The sequence below is a fragment of the Urocitellus parryii genome, chromosome 12, assembly GCF_045843805.1.
Source record: "Urocitellus parryii isolate mUroPar1 chromosome 12, mUroPar1.hap1, whole genome shotgun sequence".
Taxonomy (NCBI): Eukaryota; Metazoa; Chordata; class Mammalia; order Rodentia; family Sciuridae; genus Urocitellus; species Urocitellus parryii.
In genome coordinates, this window is record NC_135542.1 from 65451609 (window position 1) to 65478696 (window position 27088).

The 27088-nt window shown below is 42.3% G+C and overlaps 1 protein-coding gene across 1 annotated transcript in view; it reads right to left on the reverse strand.

Annotated features, from left to right (window-relative positions):
• Positions 1–27088, reverse strand: part of Thada (THADA armadillo repeat containing) — a 323478-nt gene that overhangs the window by 39328 nt on the left and 257062 nt on the right. Inside the window, 4 exon segments of the mRNA XM_077791748.1 lie at positions 2382–2541; positions 7140–7212; positions 7626–7744; positions 8479–8858. Of these exon segments, the coding sequence (XP_077647874.1) occupies positions 2382–2541; positions 7140–7212; positions 7626–7744; positions 8479–8858 (732 nt within the window).

The following is a 27088-nucleotide window of genomic DNA, read 5'->3' on the forward strand; positions in this document are numbered from 1 at the left end:
TTCACAAGGACAAGGAGAGGTAGGCAGGCCTCACAGACAGGACCCCTATCCTGCAGGCAGAGCTGTGTGGAGGGTCTCAGTGGAGAGCCATGGCAGACCACGTGTCACCTTCTTCCTGCAACAGGAAAGTCCTCCTGTCCCAAGAACTCCTCTTGGTATACTCTCTCTCTCTCATCTGTCCACAGAGAACCTGCTATCTCAGAGCTGCTGGCGCTTTAGTCAAACCAAGAGCACAAACGGCTCCATTTGGGGTTTTGTTCTCTTTCTGTTTCAGATCTGGCTTTAAATTTTACTCAGTCTTTCAGAGTTGAGTAGCTTCCTTTTGGGTGGTATGAGGTTGAACCGAGGCTTGAGCACACTGGGCGAGCACTTTCCCACTGAGTGGCCCCACCAGCCCTTTACTCAGTCTCAGAATCCATCCTCTGTCTGCAGGGTCCCTACCTTATTAATATTTCCCTCTTTAACATGGCCATCTATATTGTTAAAATCCTCCCCTCTTAAGTCCATTTCAACCTGTCCTCATACACCCTTGGTCTCTCTAATCAGTGCCTGTTTTTCATGTTCTCATATGCCACCAGCTACCACTGATCTCCTTCCTCATTTCTATAATGCTTCACTCCGCATCAGCAATCCATTATGAATCAATAGCTTTTGTCCAGGACTCAATTCCACACAGGAATTCCAGGTTATTCTACACAAATTTGGCTGCTAAGAATCAGGGCTACAGTAGCCAGTTACCCAGAAGATGTACTGCAAAATGGTATTAATCTTATTGGAGAAACTTGACATCCATGCCCCATTTTGTTGTTAAGAGTTGGCTATGTTGCCCAGGCTGGCCTCAATCTCCTGGGTATGTCATCTCAGCTTCCTGAGGTGCTGGGACTACAGGTGCACCTCCCACCCCCACTAAAGTTTATAATCCTTTGTTCATATTCCTCTGGGTCCAATGATTAAATCATAATCACTGAAGGTTCCCTCTTAATCCCCCTTTGGGTATAAGAAAAGTGCCTAGATGTCACTAAGAAGACGGGAAAGGATATTAAATAAAATTTTGTCTCCTAGAGAGATCCAGGGATATGAGACACCTCATTGTTCTGAACTCGAGTGACATTCAAGATTTGAATTTTATCATCTAAAAACCAGTTATTTCCTTTTTTCTGGAAATCTTTCTCTGCAACTATACTAAACACTCCTTGGAGGCAGGGGCCATGTCTTACTCTTGAGGGCTGTGCATAGATGCAGAAAAAAAAAAAAAAAGAAAGAAAGAAAGAAAGAAAGAAAGAAAGAAAGAAAGAAAGAAAGAAATTCCACTAAAAGATGGGAAGTACACCAGAGCATGGCAATACAGGATTAACCACGGCAGGAGAGGAAGGGGCGAGGACTGAAACATGGCTTTCCTCTGATTAAACCCTATGTTTAAAACCAAACCAACATAATTAAAAAAATTAAAACAGAACAAAAAGTCCCTTATGCTTTTCTCCTGATGATTTCCTCCAGTTTGGTTTGCTTCAACATCATTTACATGATTACTGCTCTTGAGGCACAGCAGACAGCAGGGAGGAAAGGGACATGAGGCAGGGGCTAATCACCAGCTAGGTGATTAATCACCAGCTAGGACCCATACATCCATTAGATTTCAAAATATCTCCCCTCCCATGTCCCAAGGACACTCAAAGTAAATGCTGTGAAAGAAACTAGCAGCCTATCTAGTGGCTATCTAGTGGAAGTCACCTGGAACCTCCCTAACCTCACAGCAAGCCCTGGGACTCTACTTCCTGATTGTCTTTGGAGCCTGTCCTCTTCTTCCTCGCTCCACAGCTTCACGCTCACCCATGTTCATCACCTAATCATGGAAGAGGCTTCCTGGAAGAGGGGATGGTTGGGACGAGTCTTGAAAGACAAAAGCTGGTCAAGCAGTGGTTTGTTGATGGAGAAAGGCTGACGCCAAGGGCCTGTATGGGGAGTGGGGACAAGGAGGCAGGAGGGCTAGGCCATGGGCGGCACAGGAAGGGCCCATGAGGCCCGTGAGGCCCGTGGAAGGTGCTTAGATTTTCTCCTGAAGGCAGTGGGAACCCATGGAGGACTGTCAACATTTCTGTTGGCTGGTGTTGACAGAAAGGATCACATTTACACTTCACACAGACCACAGAGGCTCTCTGGACCTCCAGGGAGAATGGCTGGGAGGATAAGACTGAAAGAAAGAGGACTGAGAGGCTGTAGGTGAAAAGTGACTAGAGAACAAACGCAGGGGAGGAACACACGGGAAGACATCAAGGCCTGGATCACACTGCCACTTGTCACCTTCCCTTCTCTTGCAGCCTGGAGAACCCACCCATGAGTTCATTGAGTCTGGTACAACAGGCCCCCTCCTCGACACTTACCAAGGATGGGACGGGGGTTAGTGAGGAAAAGTGGTGCCGTGCTGGTGAGGACCCCGGCAGCGGCCAGCCTTGACGCTGTGGGGAGGCGGTCTCCACAGGACAAGACGACCAGCTGGACCCACTGCTTCAGCTCCGGGGCCATCGAGTTCGAGTTCCTGCTCTGAAAGCACAAAAGGTACGTATCAGCATCCCTGAAGGGGAAACCATGGGCTGACGTGGGAAGAGGGGAGAGCTCCATCAAACTGCTCTGCAACCACCTCCTACCTCAGTGGGAAGAAGATTCTTAGTTGTTTTCTATACCAACCAGGCAGACCTAAACAAACCCAAGGAAGCAAATCTGACCTGTCTTTCAGAAATGTAGAGTCACTATAAGGAGACAGCAAGTTCCTCAAGTCTTTTCTGACGTATCAGGTTATCACACACCAGTGTATTAAACAGCTAAAGACCAACCTTGTGAGGAAGACTATAGCAGCAAAGAGCAGCTTGCTGAACCCAATAACCAGATATCCCTCCTATTTTTAGGAACAGAACCCAGATTTTTGGCTGGGCCTGTGGGCACCCACCCAAACACTGTATTTCCCAGCCTCCCTCATATGTAGAAGCAAATTGTGACTACAGTCTAACTCATGGGATATCACTGGAAGTGGCGTCTGGGCAGGATGTGCCTTAGGGAATGCCCATCATCTTTGCTTTCTGGGGTTCCCCCTCCTGTTAGCTAAATTGGACAAGATGGTTGGAGCTGGAGGAACCATCTGGAACCATAAGATGGAAGCCACATGTTGAGGACAGAAGAACTTCAAAGTAGAAAGGCTTGGGGCCTAACACTGTCAAGACGCCATACCTGCTTCTACCTGGGTTAAGCCACAGTGTTTATGAATTTCTGTTATAACATTTGAAAGCACTATCCTAACTGATACTCTGTTTAAACAAAGACCCATTGTTTTTAATAGTAACAGCTTTACTGAGATATAATCATATACCATGCAATCTACCCATTTAAAATGAACAATTCAATGAACTTTGGTACATTTCAGAAATATGTGCAGCCACCACATTCTATTTTATTACTACATGTTTTGATACCTTGGGGTTTTGTTGTTGTTGTTTTGGTACTGGGAATTAAACCTAGGGCTTTGTGCATGTTAGGCAAGAGCTCTACCACTGAGCTTTATCCCCAGTCACTCCCCACTTCTTAAAAAAACATTTATTTTTTAGTTGTAGTTGATACAATACCTTTATTTTATTTATTTATTTATTTTTATGTGGTGTGAGGTTGAACCCAGGGCCTTGTGTGTGCTAGGCAAGCACTCTACTGCTGAGCCACAATCCCATCCCCCCCAATTATTTTTATTATTAGTTGTTCAAAACATTACATAGTTCTTACATATTTCATACATTTGATTCAAGTGGGTTATGAACTCTCATTTTTACCCCGTATACAGATTGCAGAATCACATCGGTTACACCTCCACGTTTTTTTACATACTGCCATACTAGTGTCTGTTGTATTCTGCTGCCTTTCCTATCCTCTACTATCCCCCGTCCCCTCCCCTCCCCTCTTCTCTCTCTACCCCATCTACTGTAATTCATTTCTCTCCCTTGTTTGATGTTGAGAGCCACAGCATTGCCAGAAGAAGTGGTTGAGAGGTGATGCCAGCGAGCCATTAAGATGATGATAATTAAGTTAAGCTGTGTATAATTGCTGTGACTGGATGATGCTGGATTGGGGCAGGCTGTGTATTCAGTTGTATATTAGACCCCTGCTGTCCGCAATATGGCGGCTCCTGCTGCCTCAGGCACCTGCTACTTTTGAGTTCTTGTGGAGTTTCCCGAGTTCCCGGGAAGCTCCGGTGGAGTGCAGGTGGAGTTCGGGCAATAAAGGAGTTCCTGTTTGACCTACAAGTGCCTCGTGGCGGCTTGGTTATTTGTGCCCAGCCAGACTGCGGCAATTTTTTTTTCCCTTTCCCCTCACTTCCTCTTATATGTAATTCTGTATAACAATGAGGGTCTCCTTCCATTTCCATGCAATTTCCCTTCTCTCTCCCTTTCCCTCCTACCTCTCCTCCCTGTTTAATGTTAATCTTCTTCTCATGCTCCTCCTCCCTACTCTGTTCTTAGTTGCTCTCCTTATATCAAAGAAGACATTTGGCATTTGTTTTTTAGGGATTGGCTAGCTTCACTTAGCATAATCTGCTCTAATGCCATCCATTTCCCTGCAAATGCCATGATTTTGTCATTTTTTAGTGCAGAGTAATATTCCATTGTGTATAAATGCCACATTTTTTTATCCATTCATCTAATGAAGGGCATATAGGCTGGTATCATAGTCTAGTTATTGTGAATTGTGCTGCTATGAACATCGACGTAGCAGTATCCCTATAGTAGGCTCTTTTAAGGTCTTTAGGGAATAGTCTGAGAAGGGGGATAGCTGGGTCAAATGGTGGTTCCATTCCCAGCTTTCCAAGGAAACTTTTTAATATTTATTTTTAGTTGTAGTTAGACACAATTTATTTTATTTTATTTTATTATTTTATTTATTTATTTTTATGTGGTGCTGAGGTTTGAACCCAGGGCCTCACATGTGCTAGGCAAGCGCTCTACCACTGAGCCACAACCCCAGCCCTATCCCCGCCCTTCTTAATTTTATTATTAGACAGGTTCTTGCTAGGTTGCTCAGGTTGGTCTTGAACTTGTGATCCTCCTGCCTCAACCTCCCAAATTCCTGGGATTACCTGTTCAAAGCTGTATCTTGCTTTTTTTTTTTTTTAAGAGAGAGAGAGACAGAGAATTTTTTAATATTTATTTTTTAGTTATAGGCGGACGCAACATCTTTGTATGTGGTGCTGAGGATTGAACCCGGGCCGCACGCATGCCAGGCGAGCGCGCTACCGCTTGAGCCACATCCCCAGCCCTGTATCTTGCTTTTTAAAAAACTGTTTAATAAGTTTTTAACTGATGCATAAAAATTGTACATGTTATGGGGTACCATGTGATGTTTTGATACATGTATACTTGTGTAATGTTCAAACAGTAAATGTTTCTATCTACTCAATTTTTGTTTCTATCTATTCAGTTTTTGAATGCCTTCATCACCACAAAGACAAACCCTGTGCCCTTTAGCGATCACTCCTCCATCCTCCATCCCTCAGCCCTAAACAGCTACTAGTCCACCTTTGGTTTCTGAATTTGCCTTTTCCAGAGATTTCATGTAAATGGGATCATTCAATGTGTGGTCTTTTGTGACAGGCTTCTTTCACTCAGGTTAATGTTCCAAGGTCCATCCATGCTGTGGGATAGATCAGTACTCCAGTGCTCTTTATGGCCAGGTAATATTCCATTCTGAGTTTATGGACATTTGGATCATTGCCATCTTTTATACTTTGTTTTCTTACTTTTTCTAGAAAGAGAATTGTTGTTCTAGATGTACTGCTTGCTATGGTTTGAACGCTTCCTCTGTAAGTCATGTTGAAATTTAACTGTTGTGGTGACATCATTTACATGATTACTGCTCTTGACGCACAGCAGATAGCAGGGAGGAAAGGGACATGAGGCAGGGGCTAATCACCAGCTAGGTGATTAATCACCAGCTAGGACCCATACATCCATTAGATTTCAAAATATCTCCCTCCCATGTCCCAAGGACACTCAAAGTAAATGCTGTGAAAGAAACTAGCAGCCTATCTAGTGGCTATCTAGTGGAAGTCACCTGGAACCTCCCTAACCTCACAGCAAGCTCTGGGACTCTACTTCTCTGAACTTAACAACCTCCTTCTATGAAGTCTTCCTCAGCTCCCAAACTGTCCCTTCCTCTTCTGGGTTCTCACAGCCCTACCTGTGCATTTGATGTGATGACTCAATGCCCTCTATCTCATTAGACTGCACCTCTAGTCTCTGTCACCCTTGCATCTTCAGCACGTATCTTGGTAGTAGTTTATTTTAGGGACTCAGAATGCAGGGCTATGCCACTCGTATCTCACTGTGGAAATGTGTAATCAAGATTTTTTATTTCCTTTCTTCTTTTAGATGGGTTCTCACTATGTTGTGAGGCTTGCTTTGAACTCCTGGGCTCAAGCCATCCTCCTGCCTTAGCCTCCTGAGAAGCTAGGACTGGGTGGTATGCACCACTGCACTCAGCTATGACTAAGATCTTTAAATGTGTAATTTTACTGCGGTATTGGCCACCATGCCTTCATTATTCTGTGATGGTTACCTTTCCTGTGTGCACCTAAGTATATATACGTTTGTCTTAAAGCATCTTCCCAGGAAGTTGTTTTGCTTAGTTTATTTCTAATTCACCCCCAAAGCATATGTGAAACAGGTGAGGCACACTTGGGCCTCCACCCAGAGCCTGCTAGGCCATGTTCTGGAGGAGCATTTAAGCCTCAGCAATTTATTTTCATTCATAGTTCACTAGATTGCAATTCTAAATATTCTAATTGACTTGCTTATTCTTCTTTAAATGGTCTAGTTACAAAAATGGGGGAAAACAATGGACATGTGTATATTGAGGGAGGCTGTGTTACATTTGTGGACTCTAATAAAAAATACCCAAAACAAGAGAAAAGAAACGTGGGGATCAAGAAGCCTTCACTAGTAATTCCCTGAGTGAATAATCAACAGGAACAATCTTTTAGTAGAGGCCATGTACACAGGTCACAGTAATTCTTCCTGCTAGAACAGTTGACTTTTACTACCACCATCCAAGTAATTAAGAGCACAAAAACCCAGGCCCCAGGACTGGCAAAGAGTCAGTCTTACCTCCTCACATGTCTGCAAGTGGTAGGCAATCACTTTGGAGGCAAGTCTCAGAGCCACACTCTGTATTTCAGATCTGGAAAGAGTAAGAAAACACACAAATTCAAATCAAATATATTTTATACAGTCAGATAATTTCTGCAGATAGTTGTGATCCATGTAAATGTGAACATTGGATATGTCCACCTCCTGGCCATACAAATGCCTCTCAAGGCAATTATTCATTACTTTTTATGTGGGGGGGTGGGGTGGGGGGGGCGGTGGTGCTGGGATTGAACCCAGGGACTTGTGCATGCAAGGCAAGCACTCTACCAATTGAGCTCTACTGCCAGCCCAACTTTGGTTTTTAACGTAAAACTCTGATATCATTTGTTGCTTGAAGTTTAGAAAGAAATGCAGGACCTGACCCCTTAGTCCAGGAGTGTTAACAGGTTCACCGCATGACTGATGGGATCGTAACATTGTATCTCCATTGAACAGGGGGCAAACCTCTCGTTGGAAGCAATATCCATTGTCCAGGTCAAGAACTCCTTTGGGGTTAGGTGGACACAGCGCTCTGTCTGGGGAAGCCACTCACTGAGCTCCATGCAGTGGAGAATCTTCAGTATCTGTGTGAGCCAAATCCATGGGGGGAAAAGGCAGGGGGAGGAAGGCAGGGAGGGAAGGGGAGGGTGGAGAGGAAGGGAAAGAGAGAGAGAGAGAGAATATATTCAGGCAAAAGACTCCAGCTGCTAAATAATAACTGCTTGTACCAATAAGGAAGCCTATCTTTCAAAAGGCTCCCAACTGACCTTTTATTTCCCTGTAGAACCTCTGAGGGACTGAGGTGCTATGAAGCAATGACAAACTTCTAGTGACTCATGATCTGTGCAATCCCAGATTGCTAGGCCAGTGCCCTTTACTTTTGGTTGTGTTTCCCAGGTGGCCAGCTGCCTCAGTTGGCATGTTAGCAAAGATGACCTCTGATACATTTATAGATACAGGTAATATAGATATAGATAGAGCTAATTTTTTTCTTTTTAAAAAAATATATATTTTAGTTGCAGGTGGACATAATACCTTTATTTTATTTCTATGTGGTGCTGAGGATCAAACTCAGTGCCTCAGGTATGCTAGGCGAGTACTGTCACTGAGCCCCAGCCCCAGCTATAGCCAATTTTCAATAATCTGTTTTCTAAGCATCCCAGAGGGACTTGTTTTTGGTGGACATCTATGCTATCAATACCACCATCATCGACTACATTCTTAGTACCCTTCTATGCATTACCATACGAAGAGTCCAAAGCCATCTTCTTCCTGAAAACGGGGAGTGGAGGGAACACTGGTCCATCAGAGACTTTACCTTACAGAAGCATTCTGGGTGGGTCTCGTTCATTGCCAACAGCAGGAACTTCTCTCCCATGCTGCACAGCAAGGATGGCAGTCCCTTTTCTCCTGGTCCAGAGGCTACTGATGAGGACTTTTCCAACAGGGATTCCAATGTCAGCAAGCGAACTTCAGGAAAGGAAGACTCTAGCAGCTGCGAGAAGGTGACAGGAACACCTCCTGTTTGCTCTTTGGTCTTGTCCAGCACTACCCACATTGCACTGAGGGCTAATTTGGTGAGGCTCTGGAGATACTGTGGCAGGCCTGGCACCTTGAAGGTACAAGGGAATCCTGTCACTAGCTCTGATCCCGAGATGATCCGTCTGACTTCCTCCCAGAAGCCAAGACTCTCCAGAACTAAAAAGCAGAAAAGGAAAGGGAAAGAGGTAATCATCTTATTCAACTTTCCACAAAAGGACACGAGAGAATAGAAGGCTCTCAACCCACTGGGAGGGATGGGATCATGGAATATCCTTCCTAAGTAGATCTCATAGATACTATGTAGTAGGCGCCTAGCCCACTAGGATTTGGATTCTGGGCCCAGAAGTGATTTCTACTTAAGTAATTCCCAATTATCCTCCCCAGAGGGACAAAGGCATTACTATCTGAAACTGTGCTTCTGAACCACTCCTTGGCATTCAATAAATATGAACGCAGCAACCTCCTGAATCATTGAGCCTCAAAGATGACTAAAAAGTCCAAACTTTTTCTCAGAGCTCCTCTACAGCACCTCTTTCCAATCTTCTATATTGGGGTTTTGGAGCTTATAGGCAGCTTCTTCCATCACTAGATGGACCTGACATACAGTTCTTTTTGGAATTTCCACTCGCTGGCCTGATTCTGCATTCTGAGGTTCCCAAAGAGCTCTGTAAGCATCTGATTACAATGATCACGCTCTCCTCTTCCTCTTCCTTCCTCCCTGCATGCTGGGGCTCACCTCCTCTCACTATCCAGCTGCATTCCTCTGGACAGGCCTCTCCTCTCTTCAAGTATGACCCACAGAACAGAGTGTGACTCCTGCATGGTCTGTCCAGCGGGACAACTAACTTCCCTTGTTCTGCCCATGAGACCCCTGGTCACACCTTTGACTCATTCGGAGCATTTAGCCAGCTGGAACCACAGCCCTTCTTGCCTGTGCTCTGCTGAGGGGCTGAGTCACCCTTCTCCCACCTGGCACTCCCGTACATAGGTTGAGACTTGTTTTCTTCGTTGGTTTTAATCTCAAGTAAATCTCAAGTAAATCCCTGTTAAATTTTATCTCCCTGTTAAGTTTTATGGTCTGCCTTTTTGTTGTTGAGAGATTTTTGTATTTTCTGTTCTGATCAAAAAACACTATCCTGCTTCCTATGTGTTAGGTGCTAAGTAGAATAAAATCACAGCTCTCAAGAGGTTTACAGAGAAAGAGAAATGCATGAACAGATGATTCCAATAGGGTGTTACAAACGATAGCCTGAGTCTCAAGAGGGAAAGGAGGCGAGAATGAGTTGGAACACCCAAGGCAGAGGAACCTGAGCAAAGGCTCAAAGGCATGAACCAGAAGGGAGCAGGTGGGAACTACAGGTCCCCTGAGAGCACTGAACATACCAAGACGGGGAAGAGCAGGAGATGAGGCTGGGGAAGACACATGAGGCAGGATGCAGAGTTCCTCCTAGACACTTGAAGGAGCCTGCAGGCAAGGGAATGCTTTCAGCAACATGGCCAGGTGAGGGGTTCTTACTGCTCAGGGGGCAGTGCAGCAGAGAAACGATGAGGGCCCAGAAGAAGGAAGGTGCAATGCTTTGAATGTCCCTTCCAGAATGCGTGTTGAAATTTAACTGCCATGCTAACAGTATTAAGGGGAGAGGGCTTTGAGGAGGTGATTGGCACGAGGGCTCTGCCCTCCTGTTGCAGGAGTGGGCCAGTTATAAATTCACCCCTCTCTTACCCTCTCCCTTCCGCCATGTTATGACACAGAAAGATGAGCTGGATGTAGCCCCTGGGTCTTGGACCTGCCAGCCATTTGACGAGAAAGCTGAATAAATTTCAACTGTTTATATTTTACCCAGTTTATGATATTCTGTACAACAGCAGAAAATGGTCTGAGACAGAATGGAGAGAAAGAAGGAAGGTTTAAAGCACTAAAGGAGATAAAATAGGCCGGATTTGTGGCAGTGGCTGACTCAGGGGAGGAGTCTTGGGCAACTCCCAGGACTTGGTTCTTTATATAATGAAGTCATCATCTAACAGAAATTGGGGAAACTTCAATGTCATAGGCATGCGATAAATACCAAAATCAAATTACTAATAATGTTCACTGGGTCTGGTGGAGGACAGAGGCCTGGGTGAGTGTTAAGGCTGGTTCTGTGCCTGCCCCTGCTGCTGACCCCACACTGCAAGCCCTAATCAGTTCATTAACCAGCTCTATTGGTTCCTGTCATTCTCCATTCTCCAATGGTCCCATTCTGCCCTGAGTTTTATCTATAAGAATATTAGGACTGACTTCATCAGTCCTAAAATTTAGATATTACATCTATAGCATTCTCTGAAAATCCCTAACTTGCAAGTCTATCCCCAAAGTTAATGAGTTTATCTTATAAAGGCTTCCCAGGGAGCGTTTAAGATAGAAATTGCTATTTCCATTCATCATCACAGTGTTACTCAGTGAACTCCGCTGACTTTTAGAAAACTATCATAAACCAATAGAATGTAAAAGATGAAGCTAACACTTGGAAAACTTATTTGAAATTTAAAAATTACACAGGCTTGCAGTAACCCAGGAATTTGAAATATGTAATAAAAAAACATCAAATTTTTTCAAAAAGGAAGTCTAGGAGGCAGAGTGGGGACTAAGGCTGCAATAATGAGGCCCATGGAGGGCACCATCTGCCACCTGTAGTTGTAGATCTGCCCTCAGTTATTAACTCAGACTCCATAAAGTCCTGGCTGGAGCAGGCGGCAGTCATCCACCAAGCAGCAGGAGTGGGGATCCTGGACCTTCTTGTCATCTTCATATTCAGTGCCTAAAACTCCCAACCCCATTACAATGAAGTCCAGAAAAGAGGCTCCCCTTGGTTTCCTGTCCTTCCCACCCACTGCTTCCTGAGGACAATACTTCATTAAAAAGGAATTTCATTTGTTTGGTGACGAGTCAGGAACATGGCTCAGAGATCTGTTCTTAAAAAGGTAATTAAAACCAGGAAAAACGATCTAGGCCATTCTGGATGATTTTCAGAGGAAAGTGTTATCTGAAAGACATGTTTTCATGAGTATATAGTCTGCTGTGCTCAAGAGCTGCACATCCAGACTCAGGGGCTTTCTTTGGGGTCGTGGAGAGGGAACCACACCAAAGAAAAGCAAAAAAAGGGACATGCCCAGCAAGGGTTCCTTGGACACTTCTTGATCCATACTGCCTGTGAGCCCAGTGTGAATATTAACTGAGCACATGCTATGTACTTTGCGAGATATTCAGATTCAGAATGGAGAAAGAATGATCTGATGTCAAAGAGATCTAAGACTAACAGAAGGTTATCCAAGTATAAAATAATAATGAGAAGATAACTATAAAAATTATAAAATGCTTAGTGACCTAAAAGTGTTAGTGACCAAACTTAACATTTGTTGAGTATTTGTGTTGCCATCCATTATTCTGTTATTATAGAATATTGTATACCCATTACTTAATGCAGTAAATAAACACTACTTTAAGAACTGATATTTGTTGGGGCTGGGGTTATAGCTCAGCAGTAGAGTGCTTGCCTTGCACATGTGAGGCACTGGGTTTGATCCCCAGCACCACAAAAATAAATAAAATCAAGAAAGATATTGTGTACCATCTTTAAAAAAAAGAATTGATATTTGTTGTATGTTACTCTGAGCACATTATAACCTATTAACTAAGTAGGCTCTATTTTTTCTTCTTCTTCTTCTTCTTCTTTTTTTTTTTTTTTTTTGGTACTAGGGATTGAACCCAAGGGTACTTTACCATTAAGCTACATCCCCAGCCCTTTTTAGTTTTTATTTTGAGATAGGATCTCACTAAGTTGCTGAGGCTGGTCTCGAACTTGGAATCTTCCTGTTTCAGTTTCCCAAGTTGCTGGGATTACAGGTGTGTGCCACACTTGTAGCTATTATTCTCATTACTATTTACCTATTATTCTCTCTCATTCCTATGAGGAAACAGGTTAAATTACCTGACCACGATCACAAAAAGCCTTGTTATGTAAAGTGAATACAAAAACTATGAGAAAGACCGAAATGAATACAATGGGCACTTAATTTCTATTGGAAAGTTTTAAAAAGGGCTTTCAGGGTTGGGTGTAATGGTATAAACCTATAATAATCCCAGCTACTTGGGAGGCTGAGGCAGGAGGACAGCAAGTTTGAGGCTGGTCTCAGCATTTGATAACCAAGTCCCTGTCTCAAAATTAAAAAAAGGACTGGGGATGTGGCTTAGTGGTAAAATCTCCTGGGTTCAATTCCCAGTACAAAAAAAAATAAAAAAATAAAAAGCAGGTCTTTCAGGAAGAAAATTTCAGATGGGTCCTGAAGGCTGCTGGGCGCCTGGCTGGAGAGCAAAGGACAACTGCTCCTGGGAGAGTTGGGAGAGAACAGACCCAGGGAGACCTTCCAAAGGGTTCTGAGGAATTATGTGTCAACAGAGGAGCAGCAGGAGAGGTTAGTCCAGAACTGCAGGGTAGAAAAATTATCAAACAACATTCATTTGGGCACTTTCTCCAAGCTGTGGCTTAGAAAAAATATTCTCTGTTGTGCAACACTCTGACCCAAAGAGATGCCCGAGAGCAGAGCTTCTCAAACTTGAGTGTGCACTAGAATCCCCAGAGGACCTATTAAACCAGACAGCCTGGCCTTTGCCCAAAGTTCTCTGACTTAGGAGGTCGGGGGTGGGGCTGAGAACACACATTTCTTTCTTTTTTTTTTTTTTGTTTGTTTGAGGCAGAGGATTGAACCAAGAGCAAGTGCTCTACCACTGAGCTACAGCCCCAGCCTTCCCTGCCCCATCTTAAACAAAACAAAAACAGAAACAGACAAGGTCTTGCTAAGTTTCTGAGTCTAGCTTTGAATTTGTGATCCTTCTGCTTCAGCCTCCCAAGTAGCTGGAATTACAGGTGTGTGCGGTGCCCCACTGGGAACAATCATTTCTAAAGTGTTCACAAAATATCTGCTGCCCCAGGTATTTTACAAACTGCTGCCTCAACCACACAGTCCTGAATCCCACTCTTGTACATTCTGATTCAGTTGGGTGAGACAACTGTCACTTTAAGAAGCTGGCAAGAAGTTCTGGTTTCCACCCAAGCTGGGTACCACACTCCTGGGGGATAACTTTCTGGGATGGGGGGGTGGGGGGGTTCATGGTGAGCATGGGGTTGTGGTTCCAAGCAGAGCACTGCTGATTTCAGCCCCATCTCTCACAGTACAGAAGAACTAGAATTTCACCAAGCACTGTTTTTTCCCACTAATAAAAACGCCAAAGGAGGGACAGTCACCAAGACTGTAGAAGAATGAGCTGGGCATGGTGGCACACGCCTGTAATCCCAGTGACTCAGGTGGCTGAGGCAGGAGGATCACAAGTCTGAGGCGAGCCTCAGAAACTTAGTGAGAATTTGTTTCAAAATAAAATAAATAAATAGGGTTGGCGGTGTAGTGCCATACTAAAGCACCATTGGGTTCAATGCCTTGTGCCACCAAAAAACAAAACAAAAAATCCAAAGCAAGCAAAAAAGACATTAGAAGGAATGAACAAGCACCATAGAGAGTGGCTGGCCACAGGCAGCCGTAGGGACGTTGCTCACTAGGTTCTCTCTGAAGTCCTAGAAGTGTCATGAACTAGAAAAACCAGGCTCTGCTCTGGTGGGAACCCCAGAACCATGCCCACCACACCACAGTATGCAGTGTGGGGTCTCTAGGTGGCCAGGAGGCTGGAGGTAGAAATGCCCCACATTTCACCATGAACAGCTGCAGTGACTGACAAAAGAAGCCTTGCCCTGTTCTTGTGTAGTGGCTCTCAGCCTGGGGAGCACATTAACTCCATCCAAGGGCTTTAGAAGAGTACTTATGATGGGGGACACTTAATCATATCTCTAGGGTGAGAACACAAGTCTGGTTTTGCTTTTTTTTTTTTTTTTTTTGTACTAGAGATTAAACCCAGAGGCATTTAACCACTGAGCCACATCCCTAGCCCTTTTTGTTTCTAATTTTGAAGCAGTTGCTGAGGCTGGCTTTGAACTTGAGATCCTCCTGCGTCAGTCTCCTGTGCCATGTGCCCCCATGCCTAGCTGCAAGTCTGGTTTTGATGCAACCTAGGTCATTCTAGTGTGTAGCTGGGACGAAAAGCAACAGTGACTCTACAGGTAGACTCAACTAGTGGTTTCACAGCCAGGATTTCTCCCTGGTGAAGCAATGTTTGCCTCTGCCATATCAAATACAGTTCAAAGTCTAGATAACAGATGGTACTTATTTTTGTTTCTATGAGTGCCTTTTGTCTGTAGAACACAAAGAAATGACATTAGTTCCTCAGTCTGAAGTTTAGCAGCCTTCTTCTCTAGCAGAGAATCATTTCTAAACTAACTTTTCCACTTATAATCTCAACTTTGAATGCTTTGGGTTCCTACTTTCTTGGGGACCCAAGGGTTCCACTGAAAGCAGCAAGTTCCTCTTGACTGGCCCCATTGTATTTTTCCTAAGTTAGGATGTTTCTTGCAAAGCCATCCTGGTTGGAGCTGTTTTCAGACCTCCCTGTTGGGAAAGTCTTTTCATGTTCCCACCAGTGCAGTCATCTCAGTCACCCAAGTATGTGTGACTGATTCTAAACATCCAATCTGATTTCATTTTTGGAATTTTTTTTCCCCTCTTTCCTAGAGCAAGTATATTTCTGGCCTTCAAGGGAATGGCTCAATGGCTGGATTCACATGGACGGACAATACCTCCTACTGTGTTATGTCCTGGTTCACTGGAGAAATAATTCCCAATAAAATGTCATAAATAATGTGACAGACATGGATAAGATGCCAACATTTTATTTTGCAAAGTAAGGATTTTAAAACCCACTATATACTTTCACTAAAGAAAAGCTTTCTTACCTCCAAAGCAGGAAATGGAATACAGTATCATCATAAAGGACAATTCTTTTTTGTTTTGTTTTATAGTACTGTGGATGGAACCCAGGTCCTCACACATTTTAGGCAAGTACTCTACCATAGAAATTCAACCCTGTTCCCTTACCCCCTTTTTTGGTATTGGGGACTGAACCCAGGAATGCTTAATCACTAAGCCACATCCTCAGTCCTTTTTTATTTTGAGACAGGGTATTGCTAAGTTGCTTAGGGCCTCGCTAAATGTTCGAGGCCATATCACCTCATAATTATGGATACAGTGGAGTTACCACACTACAGCGGTTTAATTTAGGTGGATTTAATGAGAGAGTGAGGGGAGGGGAAAGGAGAAGTGGGAAGAGAAACACCAGTTAGAAGAAAAAGGACAATTTCCTCTGGCATTCACATCTTAGCAATGTCCCAGAGAGTGGCTGTGACGTCATCTCAGAGGTTCTTGAATTTTACCTGTTCATCCCCACCGTTTCTGATTCAGTAACTCTGGGGAAAGACACCCGCCCCCACCATCACATTTTCTAACAAATTCTCTTGTTATGCTGATGCTGCTAGTGCAGGGACCACACACACTACAGGAGGCTTTACCTCAGACCATCTGAGATCATCTGAGCTGCTCAGTACAAACTCTTTGCCGCACTCAGTGTGTGTAATTCTAGTGTCTAATACACCATGGCCCCTAATCACAAACCAACCCCTTCATCTAGTGCTCATGCGCAGAGCCCCTGTATGGTATACAGTGCCTGGTCTTCGCTGATACATCACTCACCAAGACAGCCCAGCAGTCTTGCGCTGAACTGGCCAAAATAAAAAGGGCAAGAAGAAAAAGTGTTGGGGTCCAGAGTGACATTTTCTTGGTCCCAGCAGAGATGACTAGGGGGCCAGGCTAGGGGTGGAGGGACAAAAGCCCTGGGAATCAGCAAACTTATAGTACTAATTAGCAGCAATCCATATCTATGAATGAGAAAGAATCCTCCACAGGATTGCAAAGGCCAGCCAAATACAAAAACAGTTCCACAGCTGTGAAATAAGTCACTTATGAGGATACTGTGCAAATGACAATGATATTGATGATGCCATTCACCTGCCACTGAGCTTTAAATCTGTCTGACCTTGAACATGCTGTTCCCTCTGCCTCAAATGGACCAACCAGCAAACACATGGATTCTGTCCTTCAAATACTGTCAAGATTCAGATTCTCTGATGCCAGTAGGTCAAGAAAACTTTGCAGACAATTGTTCCCAAGTTTCCTGTTCTCTCTCTACCAGCACACCCGCCCTCCTTGAGAAAGTGGGGGTGAGAAAAATCCAAAGCAGATTTCCCTTGAAGCGGGAAGGCCCACTTTTTCTATTTCAAAGAATTGTAGCTCTGGTCATAGAGATCTGTAATCAGATCCAGCAAAAAAGTTCTTATCTGAAATGGTTGATAAACTGGTTCTAAAAATAATCACAGCTGATAATTTGTCCTCTTTGTGAATGTTAATGACTTATTATGCAACTTCTTAGCAAAAAAAAAAATTATCTGAGGACAAGAAGAAACCATAGGAACTACAACAACAACAAAAAAACTAACTGATTTAATAAATCTTGGCCTCTCCTTATCGAAGGGAAATTCCATTCTTCTATTTAATCCTCTGCCCCTCCCAGTAAACTGTAATCCTGACTCAAGGGCCCTTCCAGTTACAAACACGCAGAAGGCCCTGGTAGAGGATTCACACCATTGTCTCCCCTGGAACAGATCCTGGTTGTTTATTTGTTGTCTACTTTTGTTTCTAGTTCTCTGAACCCCTTCACTGTGGCTTACACAGGTGTGGCCCCTGCACACACCCCTCTGAAAACACTCCCTCTTCGCCCAGCTGCTGGAATAATCTCAAAGGCGTGTATTTTCAAGCACTGGATTCCTTATCTGCTGAAGGAGAACATGCATCTGAAAATATTATTTGAAGACTATCTTTTTACTCCATAAAATAAAAGCACAGCCCTTTTGGCTTGGGAGATGGTGATCAAGAGTTCTGAAAAGATTTGGGGAGGCTAAAGATGAGCTCATCACGCACTGGGAAGGACCAACATTTTTTACTTTTTGCCTCTACGCACCACCCTGTCTTGGCCTTTGCTCAAATAAGAGGGAAGTCAGGAAATATTGTGGAGAAACACATGACCATCCAAAAACACAGACATAAAGTTACTTCTCAGCATTATACAGCTTCTATTTCTTTTAGTGACTTGCTCTGAAGGGCAGGACTAGATATAAAAAAATTTCCCCACCATGCCCACCTCCCCATTTAATTTAACTTCTTGCCCACAAGACTAGACTTTCTTTGACACCCTCAGACAATCAGATGTAGCATGAAACTAACAGGAGGGCCTCCAGCTGGCGGAAAGGATTTCTTTGAAATCTTCCTTATTCCTCCTAATATTAAAAGAGAGTAGGACCACTCATCTCAGTCCCTTGCCACTGCTACAGTTGACAGTTCTGGGAGTGCATCTGGGCTCTGGGGTCTATACTTGAGAAACAGAATCTAAGAAGGAAGAGGCTTCTGGCACTGCTGGACTGCAAACCAACATTCAGCAGGAGTGATGGGCAGGGTGCAATTATAGACAGCAAGATACAGTAGAATCTGGCTGGACTTTTTTTTAGAAGAGAGGAGTTAAATAAATTCTGCACAGTGAGCAATGGAGGTGAGTCTGGTAAGTGTACCCAGTACTATGATTTGAATGTCCCAACCAAAGCTCATGGTGAAACTGAATCCTCGTTATGAGTTATTAGGAGGGGAGACATTTAATGTGATCATTAAATGTCTTCGGGAGGCTACTGAGGCCCTCCCTAACCCAATGGAACAGTGGCTTTATAAGGAGAAGACCTGATAAAGCAAGGAGAGGCCTGAGTCAGGAGGCTGGGTCTCACCATGTGATGCCCTTGTATGTGATGATATTGCAAGAAGGCCCTCCCAGATGCCAAGCAGATGTTGATGCCATGCTCTTGAATTTCCCAAACAAGGTAGTGGAAGTAATTTGTGCTCTGCTCATGGAGGATTAACCATTACAGGAATTGCCTTCTAATATAAACAATTAGAAAACCGGACATGAGCGGTGTAGGACTGAAGATCTTTGAGAGAAAAAACAAACACAAGCCTTACAACTGTCCCAGCCTACTGCAGAGAGGCATAGAGAGGAGGAACCCAGAACCCAAGGTCCAGTTCAGTTGAAATGATGAAATGACAACAAATCAGAATTTGGGAAGAGACAGCTGGAATTGGTGAATAAGGGGACCCTGGACATCTGGACATCTGCAGAGCAAGGAGCCCCTTGACTCTTTCAGCTGTTATACATGCTTGGAGTGAAACTCCTTAAGGCTGGGGAAAGAAGAAGAAAGCAGTGGGCTGGACAATTCCTGAAGCTCACACAGCTAGGGTCACTATAGTTTGGTTCTCTGACCCAAAGTACAGAACTTGTAATACATGGGGCATCAGGTAGAGAATTTAATAGGGTCTTATCTTATTAATGGATTTTAAAAGCTTCCTATAAATATTGAACCCACCTAACAAAACCATCTGTTGGATGGTTCCAACAGATCCTAGGTAACTGTGGGCCAAAACAAGACCAACACTTTAAAGCCATAAAACAAGATCCAACATATAAAAACATAAAATTAAATTAATACTGACATTTAATAAAATATTACCAGTGTGCAAAGAAGTAGAAAAACAGGACCCATAATTTGGAGAAAAATTAACAAAAAGAAATGACCCACCCAGAAATAACAATGATGATGCAATTAGAAACAAGGACACGGGGCTGGGGATGTAGCTCAAGTGGTAGCGCCTCGCATGACAGGCGTGCGTCCCGGGTTCAATCCTCAGCACCACATACAAACAAAGAAGTTGTGTCCGCCGAAAACTAAATATTAAAAAAAATTCTCTCTCTCTCTCACTCTCTCTTTAAAAAAAGAAAAAGAAACAAGGACATGGAAACAGCTATTATGAATATGCTACACCTGGTGAAGAATCTAGAAAAAACTAAACATGAAGAGAAATATAGGCAATATAAAAGGACATAAATCAGACATCTAGAGATGTACAAAATCTGAAATAATAATACACTGGATGAAATTAGCAGCACATTAGACAATGCAAAAGAAAAGTGAATTTGGAGATAAAGAAACCAGGGCATCACTGATCTGTGGAACAGATAAGTTACCTAATTTAAGCCAGGTACATGCCTATAATCCAGGCTGAGGCAGGAGGGGTGCTAGTTCAAGACCAGGCTCAGCAATTTAGTGAGAGTTTATCTCAAAATAAAAAGAGCTGGGGATGTAGCTCAGTGGTAAAGCTCCCCTTGGTTCAATCCTCAGTACCAAAACAAAACAAAAGAGAGAGAGAGAGAAGAAAAAAGTTATGTAATTTTTATGAATGAAATCCCTAAAAGAGAGGAAACTGGGAATTGGACAGAAGATTATTCAAAGAAACAATGGTGCTGGAACAACTAAATATCTATATGCCAAACGGGGCGGGGCGGGGGGGCTTCAGCATATCTCATGACAACATGAATATTAACTTGAGATAGATCAGAAAATCTAAATGTAAAATCTAAAACTATAGAACTTTAGAAGAAATCATGAGACAACATCTTTGTGACTTTGGGAATAGGCTCAGAAAGACTCATTAACTAGGGGGCTGGGGATGTGGCTCACGGGGTAGCACGCTCGCCTGGCATGCGTGCGGCCCGGGTTCGATCCTCAGCACCACATACCAACAAAGATGTTGTGTCCGCCGAGAACTAAAAAATAAATATTAAAAACAAAATTTTCTCTCTCTCTCTCTCTCTCTCTCTCTCTCTCTCTCTCTCACTCTCTCTCTTTCCTCTCTCACTCTCTCTTAAAAAAAAAAAGACTGACTCATTAACTAGGACACACAAAACAGCAAATACATACACAAAAAATGGATCAACTGGATTTCAAAATTAAAAATGATCTTCAAAAGACACTGTTTAGAAAATGAAAAGGCAAGCTCAAGACAGGTGAAATGTATTTGCAAAATATTTATGTGAGTAAAGAACTCCTACAACTCAATAATAAACAACTCAGTTTAAAAGAGAACTAGTTGGGCATGGTGGTACATGTGTGTAATCCCAGTGAAGGCTGAAGCAGTAGGTTCTTAAGAAGTTTGAGTTCAGCCTGGGCAACTTAGTTAGATCCTGTCTCAAAAAAAAAAAAAAAAAAAAGGCTGGGGATGTAGCTCAGTGGCAGAGTACCCCCTGGGTTCGATACCCAATACTGGGGCAGGCAGGCAGGAGGGAAATACAAAAGATTCAAATAGATATTTAACCAAAAATAGACATATGTAGACAAGTATGGCACATGAAAGATGCTTAACAATATTAGTTATTACGCAAGTGCAACTTAAAATCATGCAACATCACTATGTACCCAGTAGAATAGCCAAAAGAAGAGGGATAAATCTAGGAGAGAAGGTGGAACAATTGGACTTCTGGTTCATTGCTGGTGCAAATGCAAAGTGAAAAGTGCTTTTGCTAAACATTTTGGCAGTTTCTAACAACACTGATGTATTCTTACCATATGACCCAGTAATTACCTTCTTAGGTTTTTACTCAAGAGAAATTTAAATGTCTGATCAAAGGCTTCTATGTGACTATTCAGAGCTGCATTATTGAAAATCTCCAAAAACGGAAATAACCCAAACGTCCATCAACTAGCAAATCAGTATAAGTAAACTAAACATACGATGAAATACTATTCGGCAATTAAAATGCCAATGATTCATGCCACATGAACAGAATGAAGGACAAAAATCACATGATCACCTCAATAGACACAGAAGAGCACTTATTCAAATTCAACACCCTTTCATAACAAAAAAACCCCTCAACAATCTAGAAATAGAACCTGATAAAGGCATCTAAGAGGGCTGGGGATGTGGCTCAAGCGGTAGCGCGCTCGCCTGGCATGCGTGCGGCCCAGGTTCAATCCTCAGCAACACATACAAACAAAGATATTGTGTTCGCTGAAAACTAAAAAATAAATATTAAAAAAAAAAAGGCATCTAAGAAAAACCCGTTGCTAACACACCTAATGGCGAAAGATTGAAAGTTCTCTCTTTAAGATCAGGAACAAGACAAGGATGTCTGCTTTTGCCAGTTCTATTTAACACTGTACTGGAGATTCCAGCCTGAGCAATTAGGCAAGAAAAATAAATTTAAAACCATCCAGATAGGAAAGGAAAAAGTAAAAATTATCTCTATTGCAAATGACATGATTCCAAATATAGAAAGGGACTCTAAGGGGTCTATAAAAAACAAAACAAAACAAACCAAAATACTATTAAAGCTAATAAACCAGCTCTATAAGGACATAGAATAAAGGATCTATAAATAAAAGATGGGCATGATGTATATACTGAAATCTATAAAACATCATTGAAAGAAATGAAGGAGACTTTTAAATAAGTAGACATTCTGAGATCATGGACCTGAAAACACAATTTTGTTATGATGTCAATACTCCTCAAATTGATCTACACAGTTAACACAATCCCTATTCAAGGAATTCAGCCAGGTGTGGTCGTGCACACCTGTAATCCCAGCAGCTTGAGGCTGAGATGGAGGATAGTGAGTTCAAAGACAGCCTCAGCAAAGGCAAGGTGCTAAGCAGCTCAGTGAGACCCTCTCTCTAAATAAAATATAAAACAGGGCTGGCTATGTGGCTCAGTGGTTGAGTGCCCCTGAGTTTCTATCCCCAGTACCAAAAAGAACAAAGCTGAAGAACTTATACTTATTTCAAAAGTTACTACAAAACAATGGTAATCAAGACAGTGTGGTCCTGGCATACGCACAGACATATAGATCAATGAAACAGAATTAAGAATCTAGAAACAGGGCTGGGATTGCAGCTCAGTGTAGAGTGCTTGCCTAGCATGTATGAAGAATGAGTTTGATTCTCAGCACCACATACCAATAAATAAATAAAATTTAAAAGTTCCATCAACAACTAATAAAAAAAGAATCTAGAAATAAACACATAATTTATGGTTAATCAATTTTTTGACAAGGTGCCAAGACAACTTAATGGGAAAAGAATAGTCTTCTGAACACAGAGTGCTGGGACAAATGAACAGTCACATGCAAAGGATGTGGATAGACCTACCTCTCATACCAAATATAAAAACTAGCCTATAGGGTGTGCAGTGACACGTGTCTATAATCCCAGCTTCTCAGGAGGCTGAGGCAGGGGAATCAATCTTGGGAATTTAGTGAGTCTCTGTCTCAAAATAAAAAATAAAAAGGTCTGGGGAGGTAGTTTAGTGGTATAGTACTTTATCTAACATGTATGAGGTCCTGAGTTCAATCCTCTAGGCCACAAACAAAAACAAACACAAAACAAAACAAAATAAAAACACTTCAAAACAGATCATAGACCTAGGAGCTAAAACTTTTTAGAAGAAAAATTTTTAGAAGAAAACATGGGAATAAACCTTCATGATTTTGGATTGGGCAATAGTTTCTTAAATATGACATCAAATGCACAGCAACAAAAGAAAAAAACAAATACAATGAATTTCATTATAACCAAAACCTTTTGCCATCAAAGAACATTATCAAGAAAAGTGACAAGCTGGGCATGGTGGTGCACACCTGAAATCCCAGCAATTGGGAGGCTGAGGCAGGAGGATTGCAAGTTGAAAGCCAGCCTCAGCAATTTAGCGAGGCTAAAGCAACTTAGCAAAAAATAAAAAGGGCTGGGGATATAGCTCAATGGTTAAGTGCCTCTGGGTCGATCTCTGGTACTCCCCCCCCCCCACCAAAAAAAGGAAAACGACAAACCAGCATGGTAGTGCATACCTATAATCCCAGAGCACACTGGGGATTGAAGCCAGTAGGTCTCAATTTAAAAATTTATTTAAAAATTTTTGAGATACAGCTGGGTGTGGTGACACACATCTGTAATTCCCAATGACTCAGGAGGCTAAGGCAGGACGGCTTCAAGTTTCAGGATAGCATGGGTAATTTAGAGAGTTCCTGTCTCAGAATACAAATAACAAGGATTGGGGATGTGGCTCAATGGTAAAATGTCCCTGGCTTCAATCCCCAGTATCTCCCACACACACAAGGGAAAAAAAAAAAAAAAGGCAAGACAACTCACATAACAAGAGAAAATATTTGCAAATTGTGTAGTTCATAATGGATTAAAATTAGAACACACTAAGAACTTTTATAATTCAAGAATAAAAAAGACAAGACCAATTAAAAAATGGGCAAAGGACCTGAATGGACATTTCTCTAAAAATTAATAGTTAACATTAGAAAAGATGTTCAATATCACTAATCATTAGGAAAACGCAAAGAAAAGCACAATGAGATCCACTTTCTTCACATGTTGCTAGTAGGCATGCAAGACAGTGCAGTCTCTTTGGAGCCAATTTAGCAATTCCTTAACAAGTTGAAATTAAGAGTTGGCATTTGACTCAACAATTGCACTTCTAGATAAGTATCAAAAAGAACCGAAAGCACAGGTTTCTACAAAAATTTGCCCATGAACATTCACAGCAGGATTATTTATAATAGCCCCCAAATATCCATCAACTGATGCAATGGATAAACAACATGTGATATCTAGAGCTGAGGATATGTAGCTCAGTGGTAGAGCACTTGCCTAGCATGTGGGAATCAGGCTTTGGGCTCACTCCCCAGCATTCCAATAACAACAAAAAGTGACATCTATACAACGGAATATTATTCAGTCAAAAAAAGAATCAAGTGCTGGTTCATACAACACCATGGCTGAATCTTGAAAGCAGTGTTATGTGAAAGAACCCAGACATGAAAGGCCACAAAGCTATGATTCCATTTATTCAAAATGTTTACAATAGACTTTCAAAAACTACATGGCATGGGCAACTAGTTTCAGATTATCTTTGATGAGGGGCTAGAGTGGGTAGAGGAAGGGACATTCAGAAACACTGAAATCACAAATGTTCTGAGACCCTTGCTGGAGTGGAAATAAGGTTTCAGGACATGGTTCTGTCACCGATACAGACACTAAGTCCAAGATACTATGAGTTCCTTAACTTGAATCACTGAAATGGGCAGTTGGACCAAGAGTCAGGAAAGCTCAGCTTTTTCACTAAACAACGGTGTGACCTTGAGGAAGTCAATTAATTGCTTGAGTTTCCATCTACATGTGATTAAATGATCTCTAAAATTCCAAGAATTGACAGCCTACGTATCCTGCATCATCATGTCTAGAATTAACAAGCAACAAACACTACATTACCTAGCAAGCTAATAACACCCTATATTATTTGAACTTCCAAAAGATAGCCAGGAATCATCTGCTTATTTTAAGAGCTCACTGTTCCTTGGGTAAGACACTTTTTGACAGAAGTAATAGTTTAGATGGACAGTCCCAATGTTTTGGAGAAAACCAACTAATTTATTGACAACAAAGCTTTTTTTTTTTCCTTTTCTGAAAATTTCATGGCTACAGGCCCAGAAATTTAAGTTCCCAGAAGACTCTCCTTTTTTAAAAAATATTTTTTAATTGTAGATGGACACAATACCTTTATTTTATTTACTTATTTTTTATGTGGTTCTGAGGATTGAACCCAGTGCCTCACACATGCTAGGCAAGTGCTCTACCACTGAGCCACAACCCTAGTTCCCCCTCAAGAAGACTCTCAAAAATATGTTCTCAATTCCTTTCTATCTCCCACCCAGAGCTGAAAGAATCACACCAACTGTGTCATATTAAACACATCTGCATTCAACACTGATAAAAGTGCATGACTGAGGAACAGATAAGAATTGTTTTCAATTTGTTCAGATGGAATTGGTTAAATTTAACCTAATTAGACCAAATAATCAAAGCAGGTGTTTGTAAGTTGCCAATGTTTTTATTCTCTGTAATTGTTCGGCTCTATTTCCCAAGAACTTAAGTAAAGGAAGTTAATATGTCATAAAAATCACTGACCTTACATTTATTCATGTCACACATATATTATTCATGTTCTAGGCAGTACAAATACAAGGCATTGTTGAATACTTCTCACAGATTTAACCATTTAACCATGAGCAACATCTAAGCTGGCCTGTGGGAGGGATTATGTTACCCAACTTCCATTATATAAATACAAGCAGTAATAAGTGAAAGCCTGTCTTCTAATCTTCTCCTGATCTACAAAGCACACTGACTTGGCGTTTAGACTATTTAGGGATTCTGACTTCACTCTCAAGCTGGTCACTTTTAAGGCATTTAGAGAAAAAATAATAACAATAATAAAAGTCACATTCCAGTTAAAACAAAATGTTTATTGCACTTGGCAGAATGATGGGATCTGAACTATAAATCCCAACTAACAAAGAAACCACAAAACCAGTCCCCAGCAGCCTGGTCCTGGGAAGTGTTTTGTGCAGTGGCCGTAGGTCTACAATCAAAAGGAAAAAGGCAGGTGGCTGCCCGGAGCAGCGAGTATTCTCTTTCTAGTAACATGCTCCAGTCCCAGCTATGCTTTCGTATTATTCTACACACCCTGGGGATGGGGAACAAACGCAGGCAGGAAAGGCCCCATGATTTATAAACTCAGGGATCCCTCCCTGAGGCTTGGGGCTTCTATGGCAGGGGCAGAAGCCTGGAAAGCTGGATCCGTGAGGAGAGTGACTGGTCTTTCCTGATGTGGCATACTTGGAGAGCTCAAGCTCTGCCACCTTAGTACTCATGTGATAGAGTTCTCTCTGCCTCGGAGTCCTCATGTCCAAAATGAAGGAACATTGGTACCCCCTACTCTTCATTAATGCACATAAATATGTGACATATGTTGAACTTGGTGGTGCTTGGCTCAAAGAATGCTGGCCATTATGATCAACTCCTTCAAGGAGGCTGATATTGAAAACAGTGTTTCCTGCCAGTATGGGGTACATACCTGCAATCTCAACTATCAGGGAGACTGAGGCAGGAGGGATCACAAGTTCAAGGAAACCATGCCAACTTAGAGAGATTCGTCCTCAAAATAATTAAAAAAAAAATGTTTCTGAAGACTGGGGAGGTAGCTCGGTGATAAAATGCCCCTGGATTTAATCCCCAGTGGGGAGGGGGGACGGGGGGGGGGAGTTTCCTTGTACAATGCAAATCTTTTTCCAGTTAAAAAAAAATTTCTTTTGAGGGAGGATACTAGGGATTGAATCTAGGGGTGCTCTACTACTATAATACATCCCCAGCTCTTTTTAATTTTATTTTGAGACCGGGTCTCATTAAGTTTCCCAGGCTGGCTTCAAATTTGTGATCCTCCTGCATCAGCCTCCTGCTTCAGTCTCCTGAGTTGTGTGGGCCACCTTGCAAGGTTAGTAAAACATTTCTACGAATTTGTTATGTCATTTATTCATTTCTTTTGAATTAACAAATCCTCTTCAAGATTCATATTTCAATGTGTCACATATGCATATAACTATAAAAGAACCAGGTTGCTTAAAGTTTGGAGCC